Below are 13,663 nucleotides of genomic sequence, written 5' to 3'. Positions count from 1 at the left end.
AGATAGAGCCTTACCTCCTTCGCAGTGTGGGCCTTGATATCCGTCTGGGCATGCGCAGATGCCAGGGGACACGCACGTTCCACCGTTCATGCAGTTGGGGTAGCAGAGGGCTGCAAGCAAAAAGATGGGTTGCATATTAACAACTTTTACTTTGCTACAGACCATGCAGCAAATTTGGGGAGTGCTGATTGGCTATCGCGTAAAAACGTCATCCGTCTCCTTTATACAGTGGCCGCCGCTTATATGAATCACGTTTGTTTTAAGCAGTTTTGATTCCATAAAGCGGCTAACCCAATAAAGCTGGATTCAAATTAATTGATTTAAATCAAGTGATTTTTTTAAAAAAATCTTTGACTTAAATCAAGTGATTTTTTTAAAAAAATCTTTGATTTAAATCAAGTGATTTTTTAAAAAAATCATTGTTTTAAATCAAGTGATTTTTTTAAAAAATCATTGATTTAAATCAAGTGATTTTTTAAAAAAAATTATTGATTTAAATCAACTGATTTGAATCAAGTGGTTTTTTTTTAAAAAAATCATTGATTTAATTCAATTGATTTTACTTTTATAAATTAATTTAGTATTTTTGGAACGTATTGCTCTAAATTTAATTACACTGCATTATACTACCTCAACTTCAGGTGGCAAATTTAAGCAAAATAAAAATTTGGAGTTTTTTCTACACACCATGACTAATGTAGTTCAGAAAAGTAATTGTTCAACATGTTATTTTACACTAAAAACGTGCATGATAATGGAAACCTTATCTTTAAGTGAAGCATAAAACAAAATTACATCTTATCTAAGCGTTATAACGTATTTATAAATCTTTAAAATGTATTGATAATAAGAGAACTTTTCTTAATTTTAAAAGTAAGTTGAATGGATTCATCTATTGTATGAAATCTACTATGTTTATAAATGTAAAGTAATTAATATCAACAAATTTTTGAATATTTAAAAAAAATCTGATTCATATTTTTAAAAAATCCGATTTAAATTTAAATAAATCCGACTTTTTTGATTAAAAAAAAAATCACGAACCCTGCTTCGTGCAAAGTATTGCCTGTTGACCAAAAAAAAAAAAAAAAAAAATTAATTTGAATTTTGACCTCTTGAATTCAAATTATATTTTTCGCAATCACGAGTGTGTGTGTGTATGTAGGCGTGTGTGTGGGGGTATGTGTGCTTGTGTGTAGAGGGGTATGTGTATGTGTGTGCAGGTATGAGTGTGTGGATAGTTGTGTGTATGGGTGTTTGTGTGTGTGGGGGGGGCGGGGCAATGTGTATGTGTGTGTAGGCATATGTGTTTGTGTGTGTGCAGGCAGTGGGTAGCTGTGTGTAGGTGTGCGTGTATGTGCTTGAGTGTGTGTATGTGTTTCTGTATGTATGCGCGTGTGTGTAGGACATGGACACAACCTGGAGATGGCCTTCGCTATAGGAGCAGCATCGTGAGGAGCCGGTCGACGGTGGTGCTTCAGAGGGTGCTGGCGGGAAAATAAAATCAAAGGAATGCCAAAACAGTCAAGTGAGAACAATAAGCAATCGTGATTGCACAAAAAAAAAAAAAAAAAAAAAAAAAAAAAACTCTTCAAAATATTGTGTGGAAATAGCGTTTTCTACAATCAAGTGCATTTATTGTGCCCACTAGCATTCATATAAATCTCTTCGAAAACTTCGAGAATCGTTAACTGTAAACGTAACTGTGAGCGCTGCGAGCGCACAACAGGCAGGGGCAGACTAGCCCGCAGGCCGGTGCGGTCTTCCACCTGTGTATCTTCTTTTTTTACGCCATCAAACTTTGATTTTTCGTTTCTTTATTTTATTTTATTTTATTGCGTCCTCAAGTCTGTCCGGCATTTTTTTTTTTTTTTTTTTTTTTTGCCACTTTGAGTTTGTGCGCTTTTTGAAAGTCAAGGTTGGTGCCATCTTGAAGGCAGTGTTGCCAGATGGTCAAATCCAGATTTCCCCCAATTCCCTTCCAACTTTTCCCCAAAAAGCGATGTTTTCTACCAAAATTCCCCAAATGCAAAAATTATTTTTCCACTAATATTTTCATAAAATGACTCGACTTCATCTGATATTTTTGTCTCTTGAATTTTTTTTCCCCCAAATAGCCAAATTTTCTTATAAAATTCCCCAACTTTTTTTCCTTTCTATTTTCGCTTTTTTTTGTCTTCTTTACCTTTATCTTTCTGTATCTTTACTAATAATAAAGCTGATAGTCTCTGGCTGGATATCTCTCTGTCCGGATCTCTTTCTGTCTGGCAGGATCTCTAACGCGCAAATAGCGCCAAGACCGTTCGGTTGATTTTCATGAAATTTGGCAAAGAATTAGTTTGTAGCATGGGGATGTGCACTTTAAAGAGATTTTTTTGAAAATTTGATTTTGTTCTTTTCCTATTCCAATTTTAAGAACATTTTCCCGAGCAAAATTTATCATAAGATGGACGAGTAAATTACCAAGTTATCATAACGTGAAACCGTAATGTGGGCAAGCCAACAAAACCCACTTCCCCAAAATTTCAACAGAAAGCACCAGATTTCCCCAAAATGGGGAAATTTCCCCCAATCTGGCAACAATGCTTGGAGGATCCAGTCCGCAGGGGTGCACCCCTCCTAAGGGCAAGGGCGCCCCCCTCAATATCGTGGAGACCCCTCCCCCCAAAAGTATCATTCCTCCCCCCGAAAAAAAATGCGAAAAACACCCCTCAACCAGCCCTAAAATTTTTAATGACGCAGTCTGCGTCATAACCCCCCCCCTCCCCCCCTAGGGGGCACCCCTGCAGTCCGCCCCTGAACACGGGAAGGGATAAAGTCATGTATTGTCATCAAAACTTTAAATTGCTAGAAGGCTGCAACAAATGTTCATAATACAAGCGACGATAAAATTAAAAATTTTAAAACCCCCCGACTAAGTTGCAACTGTAGAATCAAGATGGAAAATTGAAAATCCTTTTAAAAGCCTTATACTGTTAAAAATCAATGTCAAGTACTTTATTTGCTACTAGTGGTATCCGCAAGACTTTGCCCGTAATAGAAAAATTAAAAGGTCTTTTGGTTCGCCTGTGTATTTACTAATAATGTATGGTGAATTTTCTCGCCAGTTGGCTTGTGCCCATGTTACGGTTCCACGCTATGATAATTTCGTATCTCGCCAATTGGCTTCTGCCCATGTTACGGTTCCACGTTATGATAATTTCGTAATTGACTCGTCCATCTTATGATATTTTTGTTCTTAAAACTGGAATAGAAAAAGAACCACATCGAATTTTCGAAAAAATCGCTTCGAGGTGCACACCCCCGTGCTACAAACTAACTTCGTGCCAAATTTCATGAAAATCGGCCGAACGGTCTAGGCGCTATGCGCGTCACAGACATCCTACAGACATCCAGACATCCTCCGGACAGAGAGACATTCAGCTTTATTATTAGTAAAGATGAAGTGTTATTTTGTGTAAAACTGAAAACAAGTAAAAATTTTAAATCATTGCGTTTTATTTCCTTGTTGGTCAACAATGAATTCGGCTAACAACCGCGTGAAGTTATTAAAATCCTTAGTTATTAAAATCTGCTTTAAAAATCGTTATAATTCGAACTCTATGAAACATGGGAGTTCCAAACACTTTAGAATTTTTATCTTTGTTTTCTCTGCAAAAATCACGAAAAAACTTTTTTTGTTAATTAATTCAGGGGTGATTGTGTTCCGGTATTTTACCGAATTTCCGGTATTTTCGGACGTATTTCCGGTATTTTTATGTCCGAAAATACCGGAATTATGTTTTTTTTTTAATGCTTTTATCTCCGTACCTCCGCAATTTTTGTAAATTATATAATACTCTTCAATTATACCTGCAAGAGCCTTAAGATGGACACCTATCCCTTAAGATGGACAAATAAATGTCAAGATAATTTGTATAACACCAGTTCAAAAGTAACTTTGTAACCCTTTGTTGTTATGCTTTTATCTCCGTACCTCCGCAATTTTTGTAAATTATATAATACTCATCAAATATTCCTGCAAGAGCCTTAAGATGGACACCTATCCCTTAAGATGGACAAATAAATGTCAAGATAATTTGTATAACATCAGTTCAAAAGTAACTTTGTAACCCTTTGTTGTTATGCTTTTATCTCCGTACCTCCGCAATTTTTGTAAATTATATAATACTCATCAAATATACCTGCAAGAGCCTTAAGATGGACACCTATCCCTTAAGACGGACAAATAAATGTCAAGATAATTTGTATAACACCAGTTCAAAAGTAACTTTGTAACCCTTTGTTGTTATGCTTTTATCTCCGTACCTCCGCAATTTTTGTAAATTATATAATACTCATCAAATATTCCTGCAAGAGCCTTAAGATGGACACCTATCCCTTAAGATGGACAAATAAATGTCAAGATAATTTGTATAACACCAGTTCAAAAGTAACTTTGTAACCCTTTGTTGTTATGCTTTTATCTCCGTACCTCCGCAATTTTTGTAAATTATATAATACTCATCAAATATTCCTGCAAGAGCCTTAAGATGGACACCTATCCCTTAAGATGGACAAATAAATGTCAAGATAATTTGTATAAATTCAGTTCAAAAGTAACTTTGTAACCCTTTGTTGTTATGCTTTTATCTCCGTACCTCCGCAATTTTTGTAAATTATATAATACTCATCAAATATTCCTGCAAGAGCCTTAAGATGGACACCTATCCCTTAAAATGGACAAATAAATGTAAAGATAATTTGTATAACATCAGTTCAAAAGTAACTTTGTAACCCTTTGTTGTTATGCTTTTATCTCCGTACCTCCGCAATTTTTGTAAATTATATAATACTCATCAAATATACCTGCAAGAGCCTTAAGATGGACACCTATCCCTTAAGACGGACAAATAAATGTCAAGATAATTTGTATAACACCAGTTCAAAAGTAACTTTGTAACCCTTTGTTGTTATGCTTTTATCTCCGTACCTCCGCAATTTTTGTAAATTATATAATACTCATCAAATATTCCTGCAAGAGCCTTAAGATGGACACCTATCCCTTAAGATGGACAAATAAATGTCAAGATAATTTGTATAACATCAGTTCAAAAGTAACTTTGTAACCCTTTGTTGTTATGCTTTTATCTCCGTACCTCCGCAATTTTTGTAAATTATATAATACTCATCAAATATACCTGCAAGAGCCTTAAGATGGACACCTATCCCTTAAGACGGACAAATAAATGTCAAGATAATTTGTATAACACCAGTTCAAAAGTAACTTTGTAACCCTTTGTTGTTATGCTTTTATCTCCGTACCTCCGCAATTTTTGTAAATTATATAATACTCATCAAATATACCTGCAAGAGCCTTAAGATGGACACCTATCCCTTAAGACGGACAAATAAATGTCAAGATAATTTGTATAACACCAGTTCAAAAGTAACTTTGTAACCCTTTGTTGTTATGCTTTTATCTCCGTACCTCCGCAATTTTTGTAAATTATATAATACTCATCAAATATACCTGCAAGAGCCTTAAGATGGACACCTATCCCTTAAGACGGACAAATAAATGTCAAGATAATTTGTATAACATCAGTTCAAAAGTAACTTTGTAACCCTTTGTTGTTATGCTTTTATCTCCGTACCTCCGCAATTTTTGTAAATTATATAATACTCATCAAATATACCTGCAAGAGCCTTAAGATGGACACCTATCCCTTAAGACGGACAAATAAATGTCAAGATAATTTGTATAACATCAGTTCAAAAGTAACTTTGTAACCCTTTGTTGTTATGCTTTTATCTCCGTACCTCCGCAATTTTTGTAAATTATATAATACTCATCAAATATACCTGCAAGAGCCTTAAGATGGACACCTATCCCTTAAGATGGACAAATAAATGTCAAGATAATTTGTATAACACCAGCTCAAAAGTAACTTTGTAACCCATTAAAAATTTAATCACATGTACACACAATATTTTGACTCTGAACTATTTAATACTATGGCAAAGGTGCACTTAAGTAATAAGGGTCAAAGATTCCACCCCCCCCCCCCGTTCTCGCTTTGAAACTTTCAGGTATTTTTTGATGAACTCACAATCGCCCCTGAATTAATGTCATCCAAAGAAGCAACAACCCCTAGCTAAGAACTCTCGATCAACTCTCCTTTCGAACATTTTTTTTTAGAAATCGGTCCATCCGTTTAGGCACTAGAGTGCCACAGACAGACACACACATACACAGACATATCAAACTTATACTCCCCTCCCCCCCCCATGTTCAATGTTGCGAAAATAATGTTCATGAGTTGCAAAAATACTTCCGAAGTTTTAGCTACAAATTATGCTCGACAGATGGCAGCACCACAAATGAGATCTGAATAGAAAAGTGATGCTTCGAACAATTATTAGTTGAAATTTTGAAACACTTTCTTTTAAGATTTCTTTTACTTCAATTAAATATCCTTTGAAGTTTATTTTCAAGGCTGCTCTTCCTCTTAAAATAAGTTTTAGAGTCTCAAGGGGTTACAGTACCTCAAAAATGATGAAACGATCAAAAAAATTTTACTGCTTATTTCAAAAGTAAAACCTATTCTGAACACAGGGGAAAAGTTTCATTGCTTTAGTTCAAATATTTAAAAAGTTATGAGGGGTTTTAGGCCATGCTCGCTATGTGTTCTTATGCAAAAGAAAAACTTTAAATTGCTTTTTCTCGATGATGGTTTTTTTTTTTGTGTTTTCATGTCATTAGAATCCCTAAGGATTTTTTTCTATTAAAGATACAGCTTTAAAGTAATACTTTTTGCAATTGGGATAACGTATTTGACAAAACTGTGCATTGGATAAGCATTTTATTGATTACTCAAGTGTTTAGAGCATGTTAAACTTTTAAAAACCATTTTTTTTTAAGAAAACTTTAATTTTTTACATAATTAATCACATAAAAATTTCTAATCAGCTCATAAGCGAATGAATGCACAGATTTTTAGAGATAGTTATAGTGATCGTTTAGCAAAAAAAAAAAAAAAAAATAATTAGTGCAAAAATAAAAAAAACCTTAGGGATTTGAAAAAATTGAAATTTTCTTCAATTTTCTGAATTTAAGAAAAAAAGTCGGCAATATTTTTAAATTTTGAAAATAAATTATTGATTAAGAAATAAGTATGTATGTTATAATTTCAAAAAAATATAAAATTTACTTAAATTTAAAAAAAAATGTTTGAAAGGTACTGTGACCCCTTAAGAACATTCTACCGAGCAAATCATCATAACGTGGACGAGCAAACTACCGTAACATGGGCGAGCAAACGAACATAGCAAATGGGCGAGAAATTCATCATCCATGATTTGTAAAAATACTGGCGAACCAGAAGACCTTTCAATTTTGTACCACGGGCAAAGCCGTGCGGGTACCGCTAGTAAATTAGTAGAACAAGAGGCAGACGCTTACCCGACTCGCAGAACTTGCCCATGTAACCTTTGGGACATTCGCAGATCTTCTCGGCGTTGCACCTCCCGCCGTTTGCGCACCGCTTGTCGCAGAGTGGGTCGGGACCTGAAAGAGGATTGGAATACAGTCGGCGAAATTAAGATAAAGATTTTTGAAAAAATCAATCGTTTAAAACGAAACATGATTTGGGCAAAATCCCGCTTAAGGGGTCATAGTACCTTTCAAACATTTTTTTTTTAAATTTAAGTAAATTTAATATTTCTTTGAAACCATAACATGCATACTTATTTCGTAATCAATAATTTATTTTCAAAATTTAAAAATATTGCCTACTTTTTTTAAAAATTCAAAAAATTGAGGAAAATTTAAATTTTTTAAAATCTCATGGGCTTTTTTATTTTTGCACTAATTTAAAAAAAAAGTTTTTTGCTAAACGATCACTATAATCACCTCTAAAATTCTGTGCATTCATTTGCTTATGAGTGTATTCGAAAATTTTCTGTGATTAATTATGTAAAAAATCAAAGTTTTTTTTTTTTTAAATTGGTTTTCAAAGGTTTAACATGCTCTAAACATTAGAGTCATTTATAAAATGCTTATCCAATGCAGTTTTGTCAAATAGGTTATCCCAATTGCAAAAAGGATTACTTTAAAGCTGTATCTTTGATAGAAAAAAATCCTTAAGGATTCTAATGACATGAAAAACACAAAAATACCATCATCGAGAAAAAGCGGTTTAAAGTTTTTCTTTTGCATAAGAACACATAGCGAGCATGGCCTAAAACCACTCATAATGCGCGAACTGAAGATGTCAACTTAGAATTTTTTTTTTCTCCAACTCAGGATACCGAACTGCAACTTTTGAGGGGTAGCGCGATTTCGAAATAAAGAAATCGATTTTTTCGAAACACCCAAATACACACTGACGCATCCCAAAAATAAAGTTAAAATTTTTTTTCTGTTGTGGCTATCTTGCATTTTAACAGAAATATTAAAAATGCAGCAGGACATGAAAATAGCTCAAACTCGACAATTTTTGACTCTTGGCGGTGTTGCATTGGGTGTGCGAAATGTCCCCCAATATTTTAAACTATGTTCGGAGGGCTTCAAAAGCGGGCGCTTTATTTTCAACACTAGCAAAAATACCCGGCGTTGCCTGTGTCAGTAATAACTGTAAGAAACAATCGCTACTTTCTTTCGTTTTCTGCTTTAACTGAAAGAACTCAAAACACATCGCTTTGACGTGATGAAAAATTGAGCTTCTTCCTTACCCATATCCCATTGCCAAATGTAAAATAGCAATAAGTATAAAGAACCAACGAATATTCATTTAAAAACGAAAGCACAAATTTAAGCACATAAAAATTTGAAGAATTTCCAAAATATGAACTAACAAAAACAAAGATCACTAAAAAAACGTGCGCTTGCTTCATTTAATTAAGTAGTACACACACAAAAAGAAAAAGAAAAAAAAAAAGCTCTCTACTTCGTTTCCCTAGTTTCCCTCAGGGTGCGAAAAGTAGAGTTTCCAAATGTTTAAATAACTCTAAAGTCATGTTTGCTCCGGAGAAGCCTTGATTAAAATTTTTATAATGACTACTTTTAATATTGCTGTTGTAAGGCAACGAACTTTTGTAACAATGGGTTTTATATTTAATCACGTAGAGTAAAGAAATTACATAGTGAGGCCCTGCTATACTAAGAAATTGAAGCCGGAAGTTGCACCGCTGTATCCAAAGATCCTTAGCTTCTTGATCAATATCTTGAAATACATCTTGATTCAAAACATTCCATTACCGAATCTCAATAGGTTGTTAATTTAAACTTAGATATTGTTGCAAGTTTATGAAGCACGTTTTTGAAATTGCATTAAAACATGAATTTGTGCCGTCTCATTGTAACCGCGATATATATGTGGCGAGATCACCACTGAGTGCCCCACAAATTAAAATGCAAACCAATCCGTTAGCTACTTTATACGGTCTCTTTGCGAGATTGGTGAAAACTATACTCGCGAAGCGATCACGTTATCATAACCCCGCTCATCATTGCACCGCTGTATCCCATAATTCCGGCTTCAATTTCATCTCCTATTTACCATAGACGGGGCCTCTCTATGTATATTTCTTTACTCTATATTCAATCATAACATGGGGAAATTACATGAAATTTACTGTTTTCCAACATAACTTTTTTAAACTAAGTTTTTAATTAATAAATTATAGCCTAAGTTGCTCCCTGATAATGTAGCTATCTATTGCGAAAAAATGGTTAAAATCCGTCCAGGAGATAATCCTAGCTGTTGCTAGGATATCCACCAGTCACATGGTTTGGTTTTTGAGCAGCAAAATGGTTGCCATAGCTCGGTCTATTCTTATTATTAGTCTATGGTTTAATCTTTAATCATTTGATGTGGAAATTACATGACATTTACTGTTTCGTGTTTCGATCATGACGTTTTTAAACTAAGTTTTTTATCAATAAATTACAGCCTAAGTAGTTCCCTGATAATGTAGCTATCTATGCTGAAAAAATGGTTTAAATCCGTCCAGTAGTTTTGAAGTTTACCCCGGACATCCGGACAGAAGTAGCCCTTTATGTATAAAGATGAGGATGCAATTCTTAATAAAGCAATAAACATCATGCTTGCTCCAGAGAGGCCTTGATTCAAAATTTACATTATGATTACTTTTAATGTTGCTGTTGTTAGGCAACGAATTTTCGAAACAATGGGATTAATCTTTAATCATTTGATGTGGAAATGACATGACATTTACTGTTTTCGATCTCGAAGTTTTTGAACTAAGGTTTTTAGCAGTACATTATAGCCTAAGTTGTTCCATGATAAAGTAGCTATCTATGGTGAAAAAATGGTTAAAATCCGTCCAGTAGTTTTGAAGTTTACCCCGGACATCCGGACAGTAGTAGCCCTTTATGTATAAAAATTATGCTGGTTACGGTTGAAAACACAGCTATCTTGAAGACCTTAGAGTCATAAATATCGGCAGAGTCTGTCGTAGTGCGACTGAATTCTGTGTCTGTTTTTACAGCCACTGTGCGGAGAACAGGAGACTTGGAATGCACTCGCTGATGTTTTTGGGGGCAGAACTCAGCCGTGTTAATACGTGGATGGTGTTCATGCCGATGTTTGTGATTCTGAAGATTTCAGGGTAACTGTGTGGTATATAACTATTCATTCAAAGTATCTAACTCTGCCCATTTGGAGGCAAGGAACTCGATTGGTGACCCGGACGTGAGACTGACCGGTTTGGGTGGCGCACTGCTTCCTGAGGTGCAGGCTGAGCGGCGTGCCTGGCAGGTAGAGGCCGCGCTGGTTCTCGATCTTGATGCCGATCTCGAAGGAGGCCGTCCCGCTCGAGCCGCCTACGCAGCGCAGCGTCACCGAGAACGACCGGTTCCTGCGGGGCACCCGCCCCCGCGGCTCGATCGAGAGGACCGGGTCCCGCATCAGCTCCGGGTGCAGCGACTTCAGCTTGAAGAACTCGTAGTGGTACTGGAAGAGATAACAGAACTTTAGACCAGAGGGCAGGGCACTGTGATCTACCTCCACGCAGCCCACTGCGTGAAAAACACGCAGGGCGGAAAATCACGCAGTGCGGAGAAACACGCAGTGTGATGCGGAGAATCACACAGTGAGAAGAAACGCGCAGTGTGGTGCGGAGAATCACGCAGTGAGGAGAAACACGTATTCGGTGTGGAAAAGCACGCAGTTCGGTGCAAAAACACACGCAGTGCGGAAAATCACGCAGTGCGAACAAACACAGTGCGGAAAATCAAGCAGTGCGGAGAAACACGCAGTGCGGAAACTGTACACTGTGACCCCCCAACATTTTCCTCATTCGGCAAATTTTTTCTGCCGATACGGCAAAACTATCGTCATTTGGCAAATTTTGCCTGGCCATTGGACAAAATAATCATTATTTGGCAAATTTTGTCGCACGATTCGGCCAACTTTGTCTGACGATTGGGCAAAATTATCATCATTCGGCAAATTTCGTCTGGAGATTGGGCAAAACTATCATCATTCGGCAAATTTTGTCTGACGATTGGGCAAAATTATCATCATTCGGCAAATTTTGTCTGGCGATTGGGCGAAATTATCATCATTCGGCAAATTTTGTCTGACGATTGGGCAAAACTATCATCATTGGGCAAAATTCGGAGTTCGATTCGGCAAAACTTTCATCATTGGACAACATTTATAGTTCAATTCGACAAATTGAAAATTTTTGTCTTCCTAAAAATTTAAGCTCTGGCCTGCTTTAGGCATGGTGATCCAAAAAGCATGATACAAAGTAGACGATCGTTGTGGGGGAAAAAAAACATGAAACCACTTTCATTGAATAAAGGTATAAATGACAAGTAATATGTGAGGCGCTCGAAAGGGCTGCGATTATGGCGTTGCTATAAAACCGGTTCTGACTCTCTGCATACTTGCCGCATTGTGTCGGGACCATCTCACTAGTGATGGCAGATTTTATGATCAATCTCCAGTGAATCCTAAAGATTCTGTCGTTGATATTACTGCACAAGAAGAAGTCGCATGGATTAAGGTCCGGACCGTATGGGAGGAAGCACTCCATCGGGGCCACTGCGACCTTTTCATCCCTCGCACGCAGGGGCGTCCCTCAAAATTTATTTATTCGGCAAATTTTGCTGACAATTCCTCTAATTTCGAGAGTATAGTGCAATGTTGAGCTTTTTTGAGCAATCACGATTGCTTATTGTTCTCACTTGACTGTTTTTGGGGTCCTGTCATTTTATTTTCCCGCCAGCACCCTCTGCAGCACCACCGTCGACCGGCTTCACGATGCTGCTCCTCTAGCGAAAACCGTCTCCAGGTTGAGTCCATTTCCTACACGCATACATACACGCATGCCTTCACATACACAAATACCCACACACACACACATACCCACACACGCTTGCACACAAGCAAAAAAACACGTGATTGCGAAAAACATAATTTGAGTTCAAGATGTCAAAATTCAAATTATTTTTTTATCTTTCTTTTAATCTTTTAAATTGTTTTTGAATGATGCCGAATGTTCATTTTCATTAAATGTCATGTATGTGTGATATGTGGGCTTGCTCGTATTTTATTATTCGGTAAATTTTGAATTCCATTCGGCTCTCTCATTGAGTCTCCTCCTCTCTCCTTAACAGTGATGAGGATCGCTTAAAACGTTACTTGGCCGTAGCCTTTGAATAACGTTATAACCGAGTTACACTGAATTTAAATGTTATATGTGCTTCAGCCAGCGCGGTTCATGAGATGCGGCCCTCGGGGGAAAAAGTTCGTCACTACTGTATTTGGTTGTGATTCATTTGAATCGGTGGGGGGGGGGAGGGTTTAAATTTGTTGTTAAGTATTCGTTCTTTCTTACAAGCAAAATGCATTTGAAATTTAAAAAAAAAAATTAATTTTGACATCTTGAATTCAAATTATGTTTTTCGCAATCACGAGTGTGTGTATGTAGCCGTGTGTGTTTGTGTGTGGGGGGGGTATGTGTGTTTGTGTGTAGGGGGTATGTGTATGTGTGTGTAGGCATGTCTGTTTGTGTCTGTGTGCAGGCATAAGTGTGTGAGTAGTTGTGTGTATGAATGTGTGTGTATGGGGGGGGGTATGTGTATGTGTGTAGGCATATGTGTTTGTGTCTGTGTGCAGGCATGAATGTGTGGGTCGTTGTTTGTATGACTGTGTGCATGTGTTTGTGTGTGTGTGCATGCATGTGTAGGTGTCTGTATGTATTTGTGTTTGTGTATGTGTGTGTTTGTGCATGTGTGTGTTTGTGTTTGTGTGTGCGTGTGTGTTTGTGTGTGTATGTCTGCGCGTGTGTGTAGGACATGAATGCAACCTGGAGGCGGCTTTCGCTAGAGGAGCAGCATCGTGAAGAGCCGGTCGACGGTGATGCTGCAAAGGGTCCTGGCGGGAAAATAAAATGATAACACATCAAAACAGTCAAGTCAGAACAATAAGCAATGGTGATTGCTCAAAAAAAGTACGCTTTAAAATTTCTCCCTCTCAGTCCCGTCAGGAGCGGGCAATTACTCCCCCCCCCCCCGCCTGGGATTGTGAAATCAATGTACAGTCAGACCCCGATTCGACAAAATCATCGGGACCGAAACTTCAAAACGTTAAATCGGGGTTATTCGTAATATCGGGGTGTGAAAAAAAAATTGCACTTCTTTACTAAT

The 13,663-nt window shown here is 36.9% G+C and overlaps 1 protein-coding gene across 1 annotated transcript in view; it reads right to left on the bottom strand.

Moving 5' to 3' along the window:
- Nucleotides 1-13,663, bottom strand: part of LOC129220705 (protein shifted-like) — a 55,160-nt gene that overhangs the window by 19,959 nt on the left and 21,538 nt on the right. Inside the window, exons 3-5 of the mRNA XM_054855135.1 lie at nucleotides 10,709-10,958; nucleotides 7,445-7,549; nucleotides 15-110 (exon numbers count right to left, since the gene is read on the bottom strand). Of these exons, the coding sequence (XP_054711110.1) occupies nucleotides 15-110; nucleotides 7,445-7,549; nucleotides 10,709-10,958 (451 nt within the window). The remainder of the gene's footprint in view (nucleotides 1-14; nucleotides 111-7,444; nucleotides 7,550-10,708; nucleotides 10,959-13,663) is intronic.

This window comes from Uloborus diversus, chromosome 4, assembly GCF_026930045.1.
Source record: "Uloborus diversus isolate 005 chromosome 4, Udiv.v.3.1, whole genome shotgun sequence".
Taxonomy (NCBI): Eukaryota; Metazoa; Arthropoda; class Arachnida; order Araneae; family Uloboridae; genus Uloborus; species Uloborus diversus.
Note: the sequence above shows the minus strand (reverse complement) of the source record. Positions and strands in the feature narration are given on the sequence as shown.